General features: G+C 35.6%; 1 protein-coding gene across 11 annotated transcripts in view; it reads right to left on the bottom strand.

The window, feature by feature from the left end:
* Positions 1–16,674, bottom strand: part of PTPRM (protein tyrosine phosphatase receptor type M) — an 835,753-nt gene that overhangs the window by 329,790 nt on the left and 489,289 nt on the right. For all 11 annotated transcript variants that reach the window (XM_050767360.1, XM_050767362.1, XM_050767361.1 and 8 more), the window contains 2 exons: positions 9,037–9,345; positions 2,415–2,524 (listed from right to left, as the gene is read on the bottom strand). In XM_050767360.1, the coding sequence (XP_050623317.1) occupies positions 2,415–2,524; positions 9,037–9,345 (419 nt within the window). The remainder of the gene's footprint in view (positions 1–2,414; positions 2,525–9,036; positions 9,346–16,674) is intronic.

The raw sequence follows: 16,674 nt of genomic DNA, 5'->3' as shown, positions 1-16,674 counted from the left end.
TCTGGATGTTTGTCCCCTTCAAATTTCATGTTGAAATGAGATTCCCCATGTTGGAGGTGTTTGGGTCATGGGGGCAGATCCTTCATGAAAGGCTTCAGGCCACCCTCTTGGTGATGAGTGAATTCTTGCTCTGAGTTCACAGGAGAGGGTGGCACCCCCCACTTTTCTCTTACTCCTGCTCTCGCCATGTGACGTGCCTGCACCCCTTCAGCCTCCGCCATAATTGTAAGGTTCCTGAGACCCTTGCCCGGAGCGGATGCAGGTGCCATGCTTCTATGGTCTGCAGAAGCATGAGCCAAGTAAACCCCTTTTCTTTATAAGTTACCAAGCCTCTGGCATTTCTTTACAGCCAAGCAAGAACGGCCTAATACAAACATCAATGATATTCCATCTGTTCTTTCTTCTTTCCTTCAAAAATTATCCTGTGCCCTGCCTTCCTTCAACAAACACCTGTGTCATTGGTTACTAAACTTTTTTCCAACCATGGCAATTTATCTCACCTTCTGGTTTTCACCAGTATTCAAATGTGATTCCATGACAGAATACACTGTTGCCATGGTCCCTGCTTCTTCTGGGGCAAAGGTTTGATTTTCTTAGCATAATTTTGTCTCAGAAGTCTGTGATTCTCCAGAGAGGGACTGAGTCCGGTTCAACATGTATCTTCAGCTCCGGGAGGAAGCTGTGTGTGCCTTTTGTAAACTCTGGCATAGGCTGGGTGAATCACAGCTCACAGGTGCATCTCAGCTCAAGAAGAGCTCCTCCTGAGACTCCACCTAAGACCTGCCTGGAGGGAGCTGGGGACTCCCTTCCTTCCTACTTGTAGGAAACATAGGAAAGGGAGAAAGATTTGTTGGGCAGAAAGCTTGTATTTAATCACTTCAGCCTGGATCACATATTTCCCCTTTGGTCCCTAGAAAACTGAACCAATCTGTTCTACTTACACAGACCTGATTTTTAAAACCCTGACTTATGACACATTCATGCATCCCCATTGTAGTAGTATTTAGATCAGTGTTCAGCTGGGTAGTCCTGGCTGCAGAATCAGAGAGATTAATGGGGTTTTCCTTTGAATTATTATTCCCATTGTTTTCATGTTAAAGTGACTTACCACACAGAGATATATCTCTTGTGGGATTAAAAAGAAAGACTCTATTAAATGTTTTCTGTCTGTCTACATAGCAACATGTGGCTTTTAGGACAGATGAACTTATGGCTTGGAAATTAAAGTTGATTTCAAAGATTGTATGTTTCCTAGTTTAAAATCCTGTTACTAGGTAAGAATCCTCAAAACTGAGACCTAGTTTTAGTTTATTTTGGGGGCCAAAAATAAAAACTAAAAGATTTTCATCACTGAGGAAAAAAAAATGAACTTGTTTGATGTGTTTATAACACTTAGCTTTATAAAAGCTGAGCCATGAATTTTGATAATATTCAATTCTTTTACAATGAGGCAGCCAATGAACAGCATCAATAACAGTACAAAAATCAACTTTTTTATCTTTCTTCACTTAGCTTTGAATTAATTTTTGTGTGTGTTTCAATACCAATTTTCAAAAATTATAAGGAAACATAAATGTGAGGCCAGTTGGGTCAGGGAAGGGGTTTCTCGGTGATCACTGTCTGACAGCTCATCTTTACAGGCTTTTGTCAGTAGTTCTGAAAGGTATTCAAGCAGAGGTTCCATAGGAGAATTTGCCACGATTTTTAGAAACTTTACAACATACAATTTTGTTGAATTTGCATTCAAATAAATGCTAGCTTAAAAAAACACAGCTGCTTGTTTCTATGACAATAGGCATAGTGAAATGATGCTCGCACAGATGTGATGATGAATGTCATCCTGTTATTGCTGTTATTTTTTTCCTTGAACAATTCATCAAATTCTTCTCTGCTATCTATCAGTCAACCATTTGATATGCCTCAGTAGACAAAACTATGTCACAGAAGTCGAAAGGATGTTTTGGTAATACTAAGAAACCAAAAGACATTATTCTATTGTTAGCCCTGAGACAGTATTTATTGACTTTGCTAATTGGATAATCAGTGTCCTTCTATAATTCAGTAGCAAAATATTTAATAGCTAATCAAGAATAAAATTCTATGTCTTATAATCAAGGCATGTTTCAAAATACTTATTGTTTTTAATAAAGATAATTCTTAAATGTAATGCTGTGTCTTAACACATAATAACATATAAACTGGAAAGGTCCAACTCATTGTAAAGCTAAATCCTCAAATTATATATAATTCAAAAACTTATTTTTACAATTTTCTTCTATATAACAACCATTATAACTACTGAAAGCATTAAACTTCTTAAAATATATTATGTAACTATGCATTTTTAAATACTAGATAGCCTACATTATCATGAGAATTTCTAATTAAAAATTACTAACAAACATATATACTACCTCATATAAAGTGATTACACCGTATGTTTGAGTTGGTTCTCTCCACTGAAGAAATATCTTCTCTTCAAAGGTACTTCCTTGTATGGATTCAGTGGGAACAGCACCTGGGACTAAAGGAGGGTGGGAGGAAATAAATGTTTAAGTAATAAACAACTAAAAAGTAGATTTTTCTAGACTTGGTAGGTTTTAACCTCCTATTGAGAGAAAAGATTTTAAAACTCCACACATATACTCAAGTTTTCTTTAAAAATCTGGAACCTTAAACCATTTTAGCTACACTGTCCTGATTAAAAGAATAACTTTATCATTTTTTTCTTAAAACCTTTAATCAATTAGACAGAGCTCAGTCCCATCTATTAAATAAACGTTTTTACTCTTCCAAAAGAAACGAGGAAGGATTTGAAGTGATGAGAATTCTCACATACTCCTTGTGGGAGTGTAAACTGGTAGAGACACACTTGGAAAATTATTAATAGTATTTAGTAAAGCTGAAGATGCACAGAACATATGACCCAATGGTCCCACATGCAGGTATATTTCCTAGTAAAATTCTTGCATATATGCACCAGCAGACATATACAAAAATGTTCACAAAGCAATGATTTTTTTAAATAATAATAAATAAGAAACAAATCAAATGGCTTAATAAGTTATGTTATACAATAAAGTACTGAAAAGACTGAAAGTAAATAACAGTTATATATCACATGGATTCAAGTTATAACCATAACACTGAATGATAAAACCACGCAAAAAAATATATGAGCTACTGTACTAATATATCTATTAAAATACAAAGTAGAAGTTGATATAGACGAAATAACAATATAGTCTTTAAACATTATTTTATTTGTTAATACTATATGTGATTTGGGGGAAATTTGATGCCATTTTTCAAAACTTAAAATACATAACACCTTCTTATAAGTTTGCAAAAATCTAACAAAAGTGAAGATGTTATTTGCCAATTTTCTATAAAATAATATTCAATATAATTAAAAAATATTATTTATCCCATTATAATTTTAAATGTAGTGTTTCAGTATGCTTCATGTTATATACAATTTAGTGTACTAGTATGTCTATCTTATTTACAAAATAGCTATACTGTTTATAAATATGCATATATTTGGGGGTGCATGAGCAAATTTTTTGGTGATGAAGTTAATGACCAATAACTGGGTTGGAGAGAACTCACCTGATTTCAAAACTGACTGCAAAGCTACAGATTCCATAAATACACACACACACACACACACACACACATACATACATATATATATATATGGAATCGAACTGAGAATCCCAGTACTCAAGAAGCCCTTACATTTGCAGTAAATTGATTTTTAGTAAGAGTACCACGAAAATTCAATGAGGATAGAATAATCTTTTCAACCAACGCTACTAGCACAACTGGGTATCCACATGCACAAGAATGAAGTTGGATTTCTACCCCACACCATATATAACAATTAAATTTGAATAGTTTAAAGACTTAACTGTAAGAACTAAAACTATAAAACTCTTAAAGAAAGCACACATATAAATAAATCTTCATGATCTTGGATCGGGCAACAATTTCTTAGGCATGACACCAAAAGCAAAAGCAATGAAAGAAAATCTTGATAAAATGTACATTATCACAATGAAAACCTTTTGGGTATCAAAGGGCACTATTAAGAAAAGACAAGACACAGAATGGGAGAAGGTTTCTGCATATCATATATACGATAAGAGATTTGTATCTAGAATATAAAAGGAGCTATATTAACACCCAGTAATAAGATAACAAATAGTACAATTAGAAATGAGCAAAGGACCTGAATAAACACTTCTCCAAAAAAGACAAACAAATAGTCAATAAGCACAGGAAAAGATACTCAGTATCATTAGCTAGCAAGAAACTGTAAATCAAAACCATAATGAGATATCACCTCACACCCACTAGCATTGCTATAATGAAAAGACAAGTGCTGGCAAGAAGGAAGAGTAATCGGAAACCGCATACCCTGCTGGAGGGAAGGTGAAGTCATGCCACTACTTTGAAAACACTCTGGCAGTGCCTCAATTGGTTAAACACAGGTAGATTTACAACATAACCCAACAATTTCACTCCTAGCTACGTACTCAGGAAAAGTGAAAAAATGTTAATTCAAAAACTTGTTCATGAATATACATAGCAGTATTAGTCACAATACCCAAAAAGTGAAAACAACCCAAATATTTATCAAATGGTGAACGGACAAACATATCTCAATAAACTTTTTTAAAGGGGGTTGGAAAAAATGTTTTAGATTGTGAGAGGGTATGATTAGTTTTTAAATGACTGCTAAGGCTATCACGGATTGGAAAGCCTGCCTAGAATTTCAAAAGGACTCACAGATAGTACGCCTTTTTTTGAGATGAGGGGCTACTTATATGTAAATGTAGAACATTTACGGTTATTCCAATTAAAGTCAAGTGTTGTTCGGCAGGAAAAAAAAAATACTGATTCATATGGGAGGCCTGGGCTCTGATTTAAGACTATCTAATGATTAAATTATGCAATTTGGACAAATCATTGAACCTCTTTAGGTCTCATCTGCCTCATTCCTAAAACGAAGTTGGAATTAGTTGATTTTCTGTTTTTTGGAAATAGGGTCTTGCTCTGTCATCTGGGCTGGAGTGCAGTGGGGCTACCATTGCACACGGCAGCCTCAACCTCCCAGGTTTAAGTGATCTCGCACCTCAACTTTCTGAGTAGTTGGCACCATAGGTACACGCCAGCATGCCAGCTAATTTATTTTTACTTTTTGTAGTGATGGGGTCTCACTATGTTTCCCAGGCTGGTCTCAAACTCCTGGGCTCAAGCGATCCCCTCCTGCCTTGGCCTCCCAAAGTGCTGGGATCATGGGCATGTGTCACTATACCCAGCCAAGTTAATTTTGACATTCAAACCCCAAAGAGTACATAAGTATGAAAATAATTGTTAGTCCTATGTTGAAATTTATATACGACTATGCTGAAGCAACAAAAAACATTAGAAATGACAACACTAGGTGAGTTCTAAGAACATTGGAATTCCAAGCTCTGAGACTAAAATGTTCATCATAATTAGAAGCTGAACTAAAACCGGCTATGCCTGAGAAAACTCAGCTAAGTCTCTTCCTCTTTACCCTGAAAGTGTTTATGATGATGGCATCATCAGTTTTCTCACAGCATCAAGATAATTAAGACGAGTGACTCTATTTTGTGATGATATTTCTTTTTTCTTTTTAAGTGAAAGCAAGTTTATTAAGAAAGCAAAGGAATAAAAGAATGGCTAATCCATAGGCAGAGCAGCCAATGATATTTCTTATTTGAAAATATGTATTAACCCATGTGCAGGTGTAAGGAAGGTGAAGAGTTAGAAAAAACAAATATTTGTTACACCCTAGAACTTAAAGTATTAAGAAAAAAATAAAAAAACCATTCTTTTTAATTAAAAAAAGAACAAAACAAATATTTGTTTTATTCAATTTGTATAAAAGAAAATGCTAACAGTAACATGACATAGGAGGTATTCAAAATCATGTTAGGCAGAGGATATCTCAGAAGGATCAACTTATTAGAATGTACTGGTGGTGACCCTGTGATAGATGGCAGTAGAATAGTTGACAGGAAACCCTAATGGGGATTCAGATAATCACTTTATGATCAGGGAAAGACAATGTAAATTAAAACAATATGAATAAATAATTAATATACTACTAATTAAGATAGGGAAGATAGTACCTCATAGTAACTTAGGTCTAGTACCTATTTTAAGAAGTTCTGGGAATGCAGGATCTGGTATATAAAGTTGTAATACCTATGTTTGTACAACTTATCCCTGGGCTATATAGGATTCTACTAACGTTAATGAAAAGTAATTTTTTTTCCCGCACGATTTCTGATGAAATAAACTATATTTCAATAAAAGTATTATACTACAATAAAACTCACAATGTTCAATGAATTATAACCTTTGTTAATGGATAAACAAAGTGATTCCTCAATTCTTTTCTCTACAAACTGGATATTGTTTGGCAATTATTCTATTTCTTTCTTCTCTCTGCCTTTTCTGAAGTATTTCTTTTGGAGGGGTAACGAAATATAACTTGAAATTAAAGTTTTTTTCTAATTAAGAAATGCTAGTGTGCTAGGAAAACAATAGATTTTTATTTCAAAGTAATGCATGCTCCAGCTTCAGGGACTAGCAAGATAATTTAAACAAACAACAACAAAAAAAAACAAAGAAAGCAATTCTGTCCTCATGTTTTGATGGAACTTAACAAAATTCCTGGCTCATGACGGTTCTCAGTTTGAAACCCCTAGTGTTCAATAGGTTCATGCTTCAGCAATACGTATCTGAAAGTGACTGAATTTTATTTCTCTCATTGATGTGACCATTATTGTTTATTAAAACATGAATTAAATGCTTATCAACAATACTTTATTATTTCACTTAAAGACTTATAAGGTATTTTGGGGTGTTTATTACTTACTCAATATCACACATATTGCTATAAAAGAAAAACAGTACTTCTTGTCAAATAGTTTACAATAAAAAGAAAAAAATACATATAAATACATAATGAGGGAGCAAAGAAGAATCATGAGTGGCCATGAATCATTACAACACTAAGAAAGGACCCTTTCTGACAGTTACAACCAGCTCTCCATGTAAATTTCTTCTATCCCTAATATATCTAAGAATTGTTATTATTCTCACTTCTCAGATCAGGAAATTGAGGGTCAGAGATAAGGATCTTATGAAGTACAAATAAGGTCAGAAGGATGTGAGTAACACAGACTGAAGAGCTGGAGACAGCTATATGAAGGACCTGAAATGTGAGGGGAACTTCAGCGGGTAGCAGAGTAGGCGAGCCTGAGAAGCGGCCAGGAGAGGCCCTGACTGGCCAAGGAGAACAATCAGGCAACGATGGGGAGCCCAGGATGCACAGAGCAGGCACAAGCACCAGCACTCAGGGATGGCTCTGCAGAACAAGCTGCTGTGAAGGAGAAGTTATTACTCCTAGGATATGAGCCAAGAATATAGAAGACCTTGACAGCCAAGGCACTGGAATGAAGATTAAGTGGAAGAGCCACTGAAGACTCTTGTAGAGAGAGCCAAGATGAAAATGTATTTTTAAGATTAGTGAGTGAGTAGAAGGGCATTAGAATAGAAAAAAACTGGAACCACAAAGAAAAGGTGGAAACAATTATATAAATTTCAAATAATAAGGATTTAAATACAGGCAATGGAAATTGACAGAAAAGAACAATCTAAAACTTTGGAAGTAGAAACAACAGATGTTAGCACCAGAGTCAATACAGACGTGTATGGCAGGAAGGAGCCAGCCATGATTTGATGACAATGTGGACACCATCTTCTCCTCTTCTGGGAGATGAGAGAAAGTAAGAAGAAACAGAAATAGAGCTTCTGGTCTCAGCCTTGACTGAGGGGCTTCCACCAAACTTAGACTCCCTCCCAAACTACTGCTTGAGAGGAACCAACACAAGCAGGACTTGACGGACAATACAAGAAGAGAGAGAGGATGTGCAGTGAGCTCCTCATCTACTCTAGCTACTTCTACATTTTTCTTCTACAGAAATACGCAGGTGCTGGGTAGGTAGAAACACTCAAAAATACTTTTTTAGTTCTTTAAATGAAATGATAAAGTATTCCAAACATTTAACTCATGATTTAATCAATGGTCAAAATTACATTATCAGTTACATAAAGAAACAAAAAGCGAAACAACTATTTTTCTTAAAAATAGTTCATTCGTTTAATGGGCTTCCTATGTTCTTTGTCACTTATTTTGATGCCTGAAAAGTGATTTTTAGGTCAAATGTATGATACACTACCACTGTATTTTATGTACTATATGAATATGTTATTATTTATACAAGGGTTCCCCGTATCGTCTGTGTAAAGGAACATTTACATCCATGCTATGAGGTTCAAAGCATAATTTTACTGTTTTAAGTTATTATGGAGGTTTCCTGTATATTTGCTTTTTTGATGCATTACTGGTGACATGCATGGTTTATTTGTTAAGTAGTCATTTATTAAAGTAACATCCAGTTTCAACATTGTTCCTGTGGAGAAAAATGATCTATTTCATGACCACCAACTTAGTTTCTCAAGACTGCGTTGAAAAGCAAGGGCAGGCTCTATTTTGTGCTGAAATTTTATCTGAACTATAAAAAATGTTTCAGAATGCCATTTAAATATATTTAAATATTTTATATAAATAATCTAATACCAAAAATAACAGTCTTTCAGTCCAATGATTTTATATAAATAACCTAATACCCGAAACAACAATTTTTTAGCCCAGTGAAATAAAACTTGAATGAAGAACTATTGGGAGCAATATGGAATGATTATATATAGGAAAGTAACTATATGAGTAATAAAAAATGACATTTCTACATCTCTACTCACTTTTCCTTCTTTCAATCAGTGCTTAAGAATACAGAGTACAGATACACATTTGTATTGTTCTACAATGTAAGTAGTTCTTTCTTCCATCTTCACAGCAAAGATCTCAAAACAAAAGGTGCTTTTTGAAAAAACATGTTTTACATAAACATATCATTCAAAGGTACTCACGGTCTTCATCTGTCTGCACTATGAGTTCTTGGCTTTCCTTCCGGCCCTCTGGGTTCATGAGGATCAGTTTCACACTGACATTGGTGTATGGTGACAGGTTAGTGATCGTGTGTTGAGGGTGTGAGTTTTCTGTATCCCAGCTTACTTCTTCTCGCACTTGTTCTTGTCCTCCAACTTGGTAACAGTAGTGGACAGTGAGATTATAACTGTGGCAACGAGTTACATTATATCCAAATGGCTCCCAGCGGATAGTGATTTGCCGAGATTTGACCTCCACTACTTCCAGTTTTCTTGGGCCTCGCATGGGATCTATTTAGAAAAGAAGACAAAAGAAAACATGAGAAAGAAGAAAGATAAAGGCTCAGGTCAATCCCAAAGGTCACAGATATTCCCAGTTGTCCCCAACACCTGGTCTCCTCTTCTTCCTGGATAATAAATCCCTAAATCTTGGCTAGGCATTTGGCTACCCAGAATAAAGATGAAAGTTTCCATTATTTTCTGCAGATAGATATGGCCATGTGCCTAAGTTCTGAAGAATGGTATATAAGATGAAATGTCCAAAATAGTTTCTGAGAGGTGTTCTTACAAGGCAGGGGCTCACCATCTTTGGTCCTTCTTCTTTCATATTAGCTGGATGGAGGATATGACATTTGGAGCTCAGGCAGCCACGGTGAACCATGAGGCACTTAAACGTTAAGAATTCAAAGCACTGATGGAGGAGGAGCCAGGGTCTCTGATATCACCGAGCGAACATACCGGCCCTGACCTTCCCACCTCCAAACTTTTCATTAGGAAAAATTAAATGCTATCTTATTTAAGCCTCTTTTCCTCTGGGTCTCTGAATAAATAAACCAATCTTAATACTGATACATGTGTTTTTTCTTTAAGCATTAATTTATAATTATGTAATTGGAAAACATAAGAGTAAAAGCTTGAGAATTATCCATGAAATAATAAGAGAGCATAAACTTCTGAGCAGAACAGGTGTTTCCGAATTTCAATCCGAACAGAATTCCATGCAATCAATTCTAAAGTAATTCTTGCCTATTCATGACAATTTCTTAGTATTCTTCTTTTAGCCCCAGCTCCAGGTACATTTTCAAGCTTAGAAATCTAAATGACATTGAGAGAATATAAGCATTTTTGCATGGCTTCAAACAAAATATATGCAGAGAAAGCTTAGATTTGTTTATGAAATCATGATGAAAATAAATACTACTATGTGAATAACATTTACCCAGCACTTATAATGTACCATGCACTGCTACAAAAAATTAAGCATTCAGGGTTTTAGGAAAAGCCTAACCTAAAATGTTTTGTGTTATACATCCAGAAGTCATTTGATTCATAATTTTGATTTTTGTTCGTCTGAAGTGTGCCCACCAAATATGAACGTAAAGAGATCTACAATTGAGAAGGGACAATAAACTTGAGATATAAAAGCTACAGTTTATGGCACACTTACTATGTGTGAGTTGCTTTCTATATATTTCCTATTCCTTACAATAATCCTGTAAATATTTTTATTTCTAATATATAGAGACAAAATTTGTGACCAAGGTAGGCTCAATAACTTAATCAGGGTCGGGGTTTGCTGTGGCACTCGAATTTGGATCTGACAACTACAAATCATGCTGCCCCCACTCCACTGTTGGTCTCTACCAAACTAAAGAGAATCAAATAAGAAGAAATCAGGATACTAAAGATACTAAGACTTCACCTAAAACATGACCCAAAAATGTACAATATAATAAAGATCCAATGTATTTAAACTTGAGTCAAAAGTGTTGGAGGAATTCTTCTCCCTTTTCCTGCTAATTCCATAGAAGAGAGGGTCAAGGCCATATTCCCCAGTTCAGCTGTACCAGAGAGCCTGGTCGGCACTTCAGGGCGCTGCAAACTTGTCTGGACTATTGTTCAAGTTCACTTCTTGATTCCTATTTGCGCATAAATTCTTTGTGTCTGTTTTCTCCATCATTTATGCCATAGAGAGAACTTAAAATCCCCCCTTTTTACCTCCTAACAAATGAAAATGTTTAAAGTGGAATAATGTGAAATATGCAATGTAGAATTTACCAGATGTCTGCTGTAATCATAAAATGGGATTAATAAAGATCACTCATGCTACTCCGTCCTATAATAAATCTAAGAACCAAGGAGGAAAACTTCTCCAAGAAATCGTGAGTGGCATTCTCATGGAATGTTCCTTATTACAAAATTAATTTTTCATATTTAAATTACTTCTGTAGGGAAAATGTCATAAATAAAATTATTTAGAAATAATATTGAAGGTTTTTTTTCCAGATTAGTAACTTTTACAACTTAACGGAAATGTATAATTTTATACAATGCTTCATTAGTTGAATGTTCATAAAAACTTCTAATAAGCTCCAGATCCCTTATACATAAACAGATCAACAAGTGTCCCTCTGCCCTTTTCCTTATTAATCCCAGGCCTCCTATTCATCACAGGACTGTTCTAATGCGTTTTCCTAAGGTTTTCATCAGTTTTACTGACTAATAAAATGACTAAAGGCTTCAGATATTAGTTTAAACAAGAAGTACAGTTCTAACTTAATTTCAATGGAAAACTATTTTTCTCTGCATAAGTAAGTCTGCATCATTCGGTATTTCTTATCCAAGAAACTATATACTTAAATTAAAACGCAGGAGTAAAGACAAAGGCTTCTGTCCACCGGTCAAGTAGTCTTGAAATGCATGCTCCCTTTCTCTGTAAGTACCTTTTAGAATTCCATCATGGTAAAATTAAGTCTCAGATTTCCCATACATTTGCCAAGTACTATAGCAAAGCATAACACAAAACAATCATTTCTATGACAAAGGCTCTAAATTGCCTATTGTCATGAGTGGTAATCAGACAGGAGACAGAGGCTGTATGAGGTCTAAATCTTAGATGAAAAGAGAGTGGCACTCACTGGCTTGCATCTTTACATCAAAGCAAAACTACAGTTAACCAAAGCAAAACTATCTTACAGAAGCTTTTGCAGAGTATTTTCCTTTGTGCCCTCTGTGAGCCTTTGACTATGGTCCGTAGTTCTGCTGTGTCTACTAATTTGTTGCTATCACCATGGCAGGGTCAATATCAATAGGGGTAGGAAGGGTTATATCAACATAGGATAGGGATGAAGGCCTCTTTGACTCTGATTCTCATTTGTCAAAAGCTTACAGGATAAGTTAAATCAACACCATGACACAGGGATATGGTCCACTTCAGATGGAGTATTGTCATTTTCTCTTACCAGGGTCCAAAGGCAAAGTTAAGTGAGTTGGGGAAATGGCTGGTAAAGCAGATACATACAATAACATAAATGAAATGCCATGTGCTACCATGTACCTATGACAGCAGCCTCCTTTAATGATAAGTGTTGATAGGCTATGACCAATGACTAAGGAAATCTGACAATTCTTTTAACTCATACTAAGCAAACTGCCTGATTTCAATGCTTCTTTGTTTTTACTTTTTTTCTGCCATTCTGCAAAATTAAATTCTGATCCAGCAATGGATTTATAATAATTACATCTTCAGTTAGTGTTTTATAATACCTTTGTTTTCAATGTTTCTGCAGAACGATTTCCATTAGTGTGCTGCTAACGGTGAATGAGGCATTCCACAGGGACATTTACTCTAGTGAGTTATACTGATGATCACTGAACACTCTGAAGGGCATCACTGTAGAAATGTATCACACTGTAGGAAACAAATGGCAACTTCATAACCAGAAATGTGTAATTTTGGTAGGCTAATTGCAACTCACACTGCATTTCTGGAGTAGAATAAAAACACTGCCCCCCAAAAACTTGACATAGCATTACAAGCATTCTATGTGCACAATATATATCTCTTACAGTTAGATAACAGGGTGACAAATTGTATTCATAGGACCACTAGTTGTAGGAAATTTCTCCTCTTTCCTCATAATCCTGAAGATGCTACTGAGAATGGAATTGATTCCAAGGCCATTTTTCTTCACACTCACACCCTCTGACCACACTGATACCTCCCTGCTTCCCTGAAAGGGTATCATGACAGGCCCCATTGGCATGAATCATGAGGCCAAGCGGTCCACTGTGGGCCCACTGACTCATGATAAGAGATGAGAATGGCCTCCCTACGGAGAAGCGCGCCGGAAGCTCAGTCAGTGAGCTTTTACCGACTCTCCCACTGATGCCTGCAGCATTTTTCATTCTGTTCTTTTTCTGCCAGCTTGAGCAAGGTTTCCAGCAGAGAAGTCTGACAGTTGCAGTCCTGACCTAAGGGACCAGCAAGCCCACTTCTAGCCTCCAGCACTTCAGCATCCTATTTAATCAGTGATCCTGGCTCCTTCTACATTCGGTCCTATTTTTCTATGAACAAGGGCAAAAACTGACTGATAGGATCGATTTCCATTGCAGGTTCAATTCACAGCTCATTTCTTTGGAACTCTGCACTTTACCTTCTATTACTACTACAGTGCTTTTTCGGAAACTCAATTTCAGAACCTGTGAGAGATACTTGGGTGTAATTTTAGGATCCTGTCATTGATAATCAAAAACATAGATTACAACCAATGCTCCCACTAACAGGTTTCTGTTTTCTACCTCTCCATGAACTCTACGGAGGTCTATTACAATAAAGGGAATAACAACCAGAATGGCATGGTGAGCCCCTTCAGGACCTCCAGCTATTGTACTTCTGCCTCACCAGTCACACTACAGGGTGACAAAATAATAAAGCAATAGCTCCCTTTACTTTACTATTTAGTGAAATCAGAGCAAAGGTCTGAGTAACTAAATATTATAGTGACCTACCCCAAAATTCAGTATTCCTAAGCAGCAACGATTCTGGGTACATGGCCTTGTTTTTAGGTGAAGTAGTTAAAGGCTTTCAATTGGTCAGTGCTTTCCAGAGTTTAAAAAGTACCTTGTCAGTCAAGCTGAAATTGCTGGAACACAATTTAAATCTTTAATTTACACTGCCCTACAGGCATCTATGTAATGGTGATGTAATGGAATGAATTCAAACTTATCCTAAGAATTATATAAATTTGAATATATTTTTCCTCCAGAATACTTTTCATAGATAGCACATTAATAGTTTTCACATTTTATCATAATCAGAATCAAAAAATGCCCTTGGAAACAATCTGCTTTTCTTAAATAAATCATACAATCCTCTATAAGGGAGAATAGTATCTTCCTAACAAATAGGCCAAATTTCAAAAACAGTACTCATTTAAGAGAAGGAAAAAAAATAGTCTTACAGAATAAATGAAGGAAAGTATAACAATGCCAAAGTCTACACAAAATCATTCTACTTCATTTCCTGGTTTAAGATGGACATAGTCTCACCATGTCTTTCATGTATTCCAAATGTTGGTTTGAACTCCGCCTAAATTGTAAAGGTAAGTAAACTACTGCCCAATCTTGCTGGGAAATAGATTATCCACATAGCAACTAAATAATTTAATTTAAATTCTTAAGTTTAAAATTAAAAAGACTAATCATTTAAATTTCCATCATATTTGAAAGCTGGAATTCCCATTCACATGTTATGGCAAACACGCAGAAATATCTTCTATAATAAAATGACTAAGATACACACTTATGGTGAGAACACAGATCTCAGATAAGGGAAGATAACACTCTAAACAGGCCACAACTGACAGCCTAGAGGCAGCACTCCCCAGCGGTGTTAGGTAATGCTGAACGTTAGGTAATGCAGTATGTCCAAATGCTTTGCTTAGTTCTCGGTTTGGCTTGTATATTTTAAAAATAAAGTAAAAGAATCCATAGTGGACCCTGGGCTAGTCATCCAAGGTACCTGGTTTCAGAATAATTCCACCAAATCTTTCAGGATAAATATTTTGAGAATTTTTTTTTAAGTTTAAATTTTTATTTTTATTTTATTATACTTTAAGTTCTAGGGTACATGTGCACAACATGCAGGTTTGTTACATCTGTATACATGTGCCATGTTGGTGTGCTGCTCCCATTAACTCATCATTTATATTAGGTGTATCTCTTAATGATATATCCCTCCCCACTCCCCCCACCGCACGACAGGCCCTGGTGTGTGATGTTCTCCACCCTGTGTCCAAGTGTTCTCATTGTCCAATTCCCACCTATGTGTGAGAACATGTGATGTTTAGTTTTCTGTCCCTGTGATAGTTTGCTCAGAATGAAAAGTTTAAATTTTTAAGTAAAAAGCTTGCTGAATGCTGAAAGTTCAGACCTCACCAATATGCCATATATCCATATTGCATGACTGTACTTGTACCCCTAAATCCATAAAAAATAAAAGTGTTATTGAATAGAGGTTGGAAAAAGAGGGGTAGAAATTTATTGTTGATACTTTCCAAAATAAAGAAATGTGGGTATTGATAGGGCACTCAATAATAACATGTCATATTTTATTCTCCCTGAATGATGAACTGTACAAAAATAAGGTTAGAAGTGTCACAATGATTGAAACATGTTTTCATTTTAAACAGAATAATTTTTTGTTGGTGTTTAGGGTTTTTGAAATTTTAAGTAATAAAACCTCTAAAACCCATTGAAAAGTATAAAATAAAACAATATTCTGTGTATCCACTAATATCAAATGTTAACATTTTATGTTTTGTTCCAGATCACTTTTTATTAAAGAAATAAAATATTACTGCTATAAAATTTTGCCACCTTCCTACTTACTATTCAAAGGTTATTATCTATCATTCCCAAACATGTTTTTGTACTTTTATTACATTTATCTAGGATGCTTAAAATTTTTCAAAAATGCTACTATTTTTTGCAACATGAGATGCCATTCAACATAGTGGGGTTGAAGCTATGTTAGTTTAACTGGTGTCTAGAATTACATTAAATAAAATACAGTTTACTTATCCATTCCCCTACTGCGGAAAAGACAGCTGAGTCTACCTTTTCTCTATTACAAGCAGTGCTACAAGCAGCATCTTTGTCTATATGCCCTTCTGGCCACAGTTCCCCTTAGTGCACATTAAAAGTGAGACTGTTGACTTGTAGATGTTATATATCTCTAAGTATAACAGATAATGTCAAATTTCTCTCCAAAAGAAAAACAATGTTCAGATGTTCCTTTTTTTTTTTTTTTTTTTTTTTTTTTTTTTTTTTTGCTAAAAAAGGTTGCATTTCAAGGCTATGGGCCTATACTGGCTCCGAAGGACAGATCTTTAATGGTTCCAGTTAAATGTAAATAAGCAAAGTCTAATATGCGTTTATCTTTTTTTTTTTTTGAGACAGAGTTTCACTTTCTCGCCCAGGCTGGAGTGCAATGGCACAATCTCGGGTAACTGCAACCTCCAGTTTCAAGCAATTCTCCTGCTTCCCAAGTAGTAGGGAAAACTAGTGTCCGCCACGACGCCCGGCTAATTTTGTATTTTAGAGTCGGAGTTTCACCATGTTGACCATGCTGGTCTCGAACTCCTGACCTCGTGATCCTCCTGCCTTGGCCTCCCTAAGTGATGGGATTATAGGCATCAGGCACTGCAACCATCCCTAATGTGCAATTATGAGTTGCATCATTTATTTGGGATAGTATTTGAAATAGAGATCTACAATACATAGAACTATTTCTTTCTTTGGCTATAGCAACTGTATTTGACAAAGGTTCACGTTAAG

The sequence above is a fragment of the Macaca thibetana genome, chromosome 18 (assembly GCF_024542745.1).
Source record: "Macaca thibetana thibetana isolate TM-01 chromosome 18, ASM2454274v1, whole genome shotgun sequence".
Lineage (NCBI taxonomy): Eukaryota > Metazoa > Chordata > Mammalia > Primates > Cercopithecidae > Macaca > Macaca thibetana.
The sequence above is the reverse complement of the archived record's forward strand: the minus strand, read 5'-3'. Positions and strand labels throughout refer to the sequence as shown.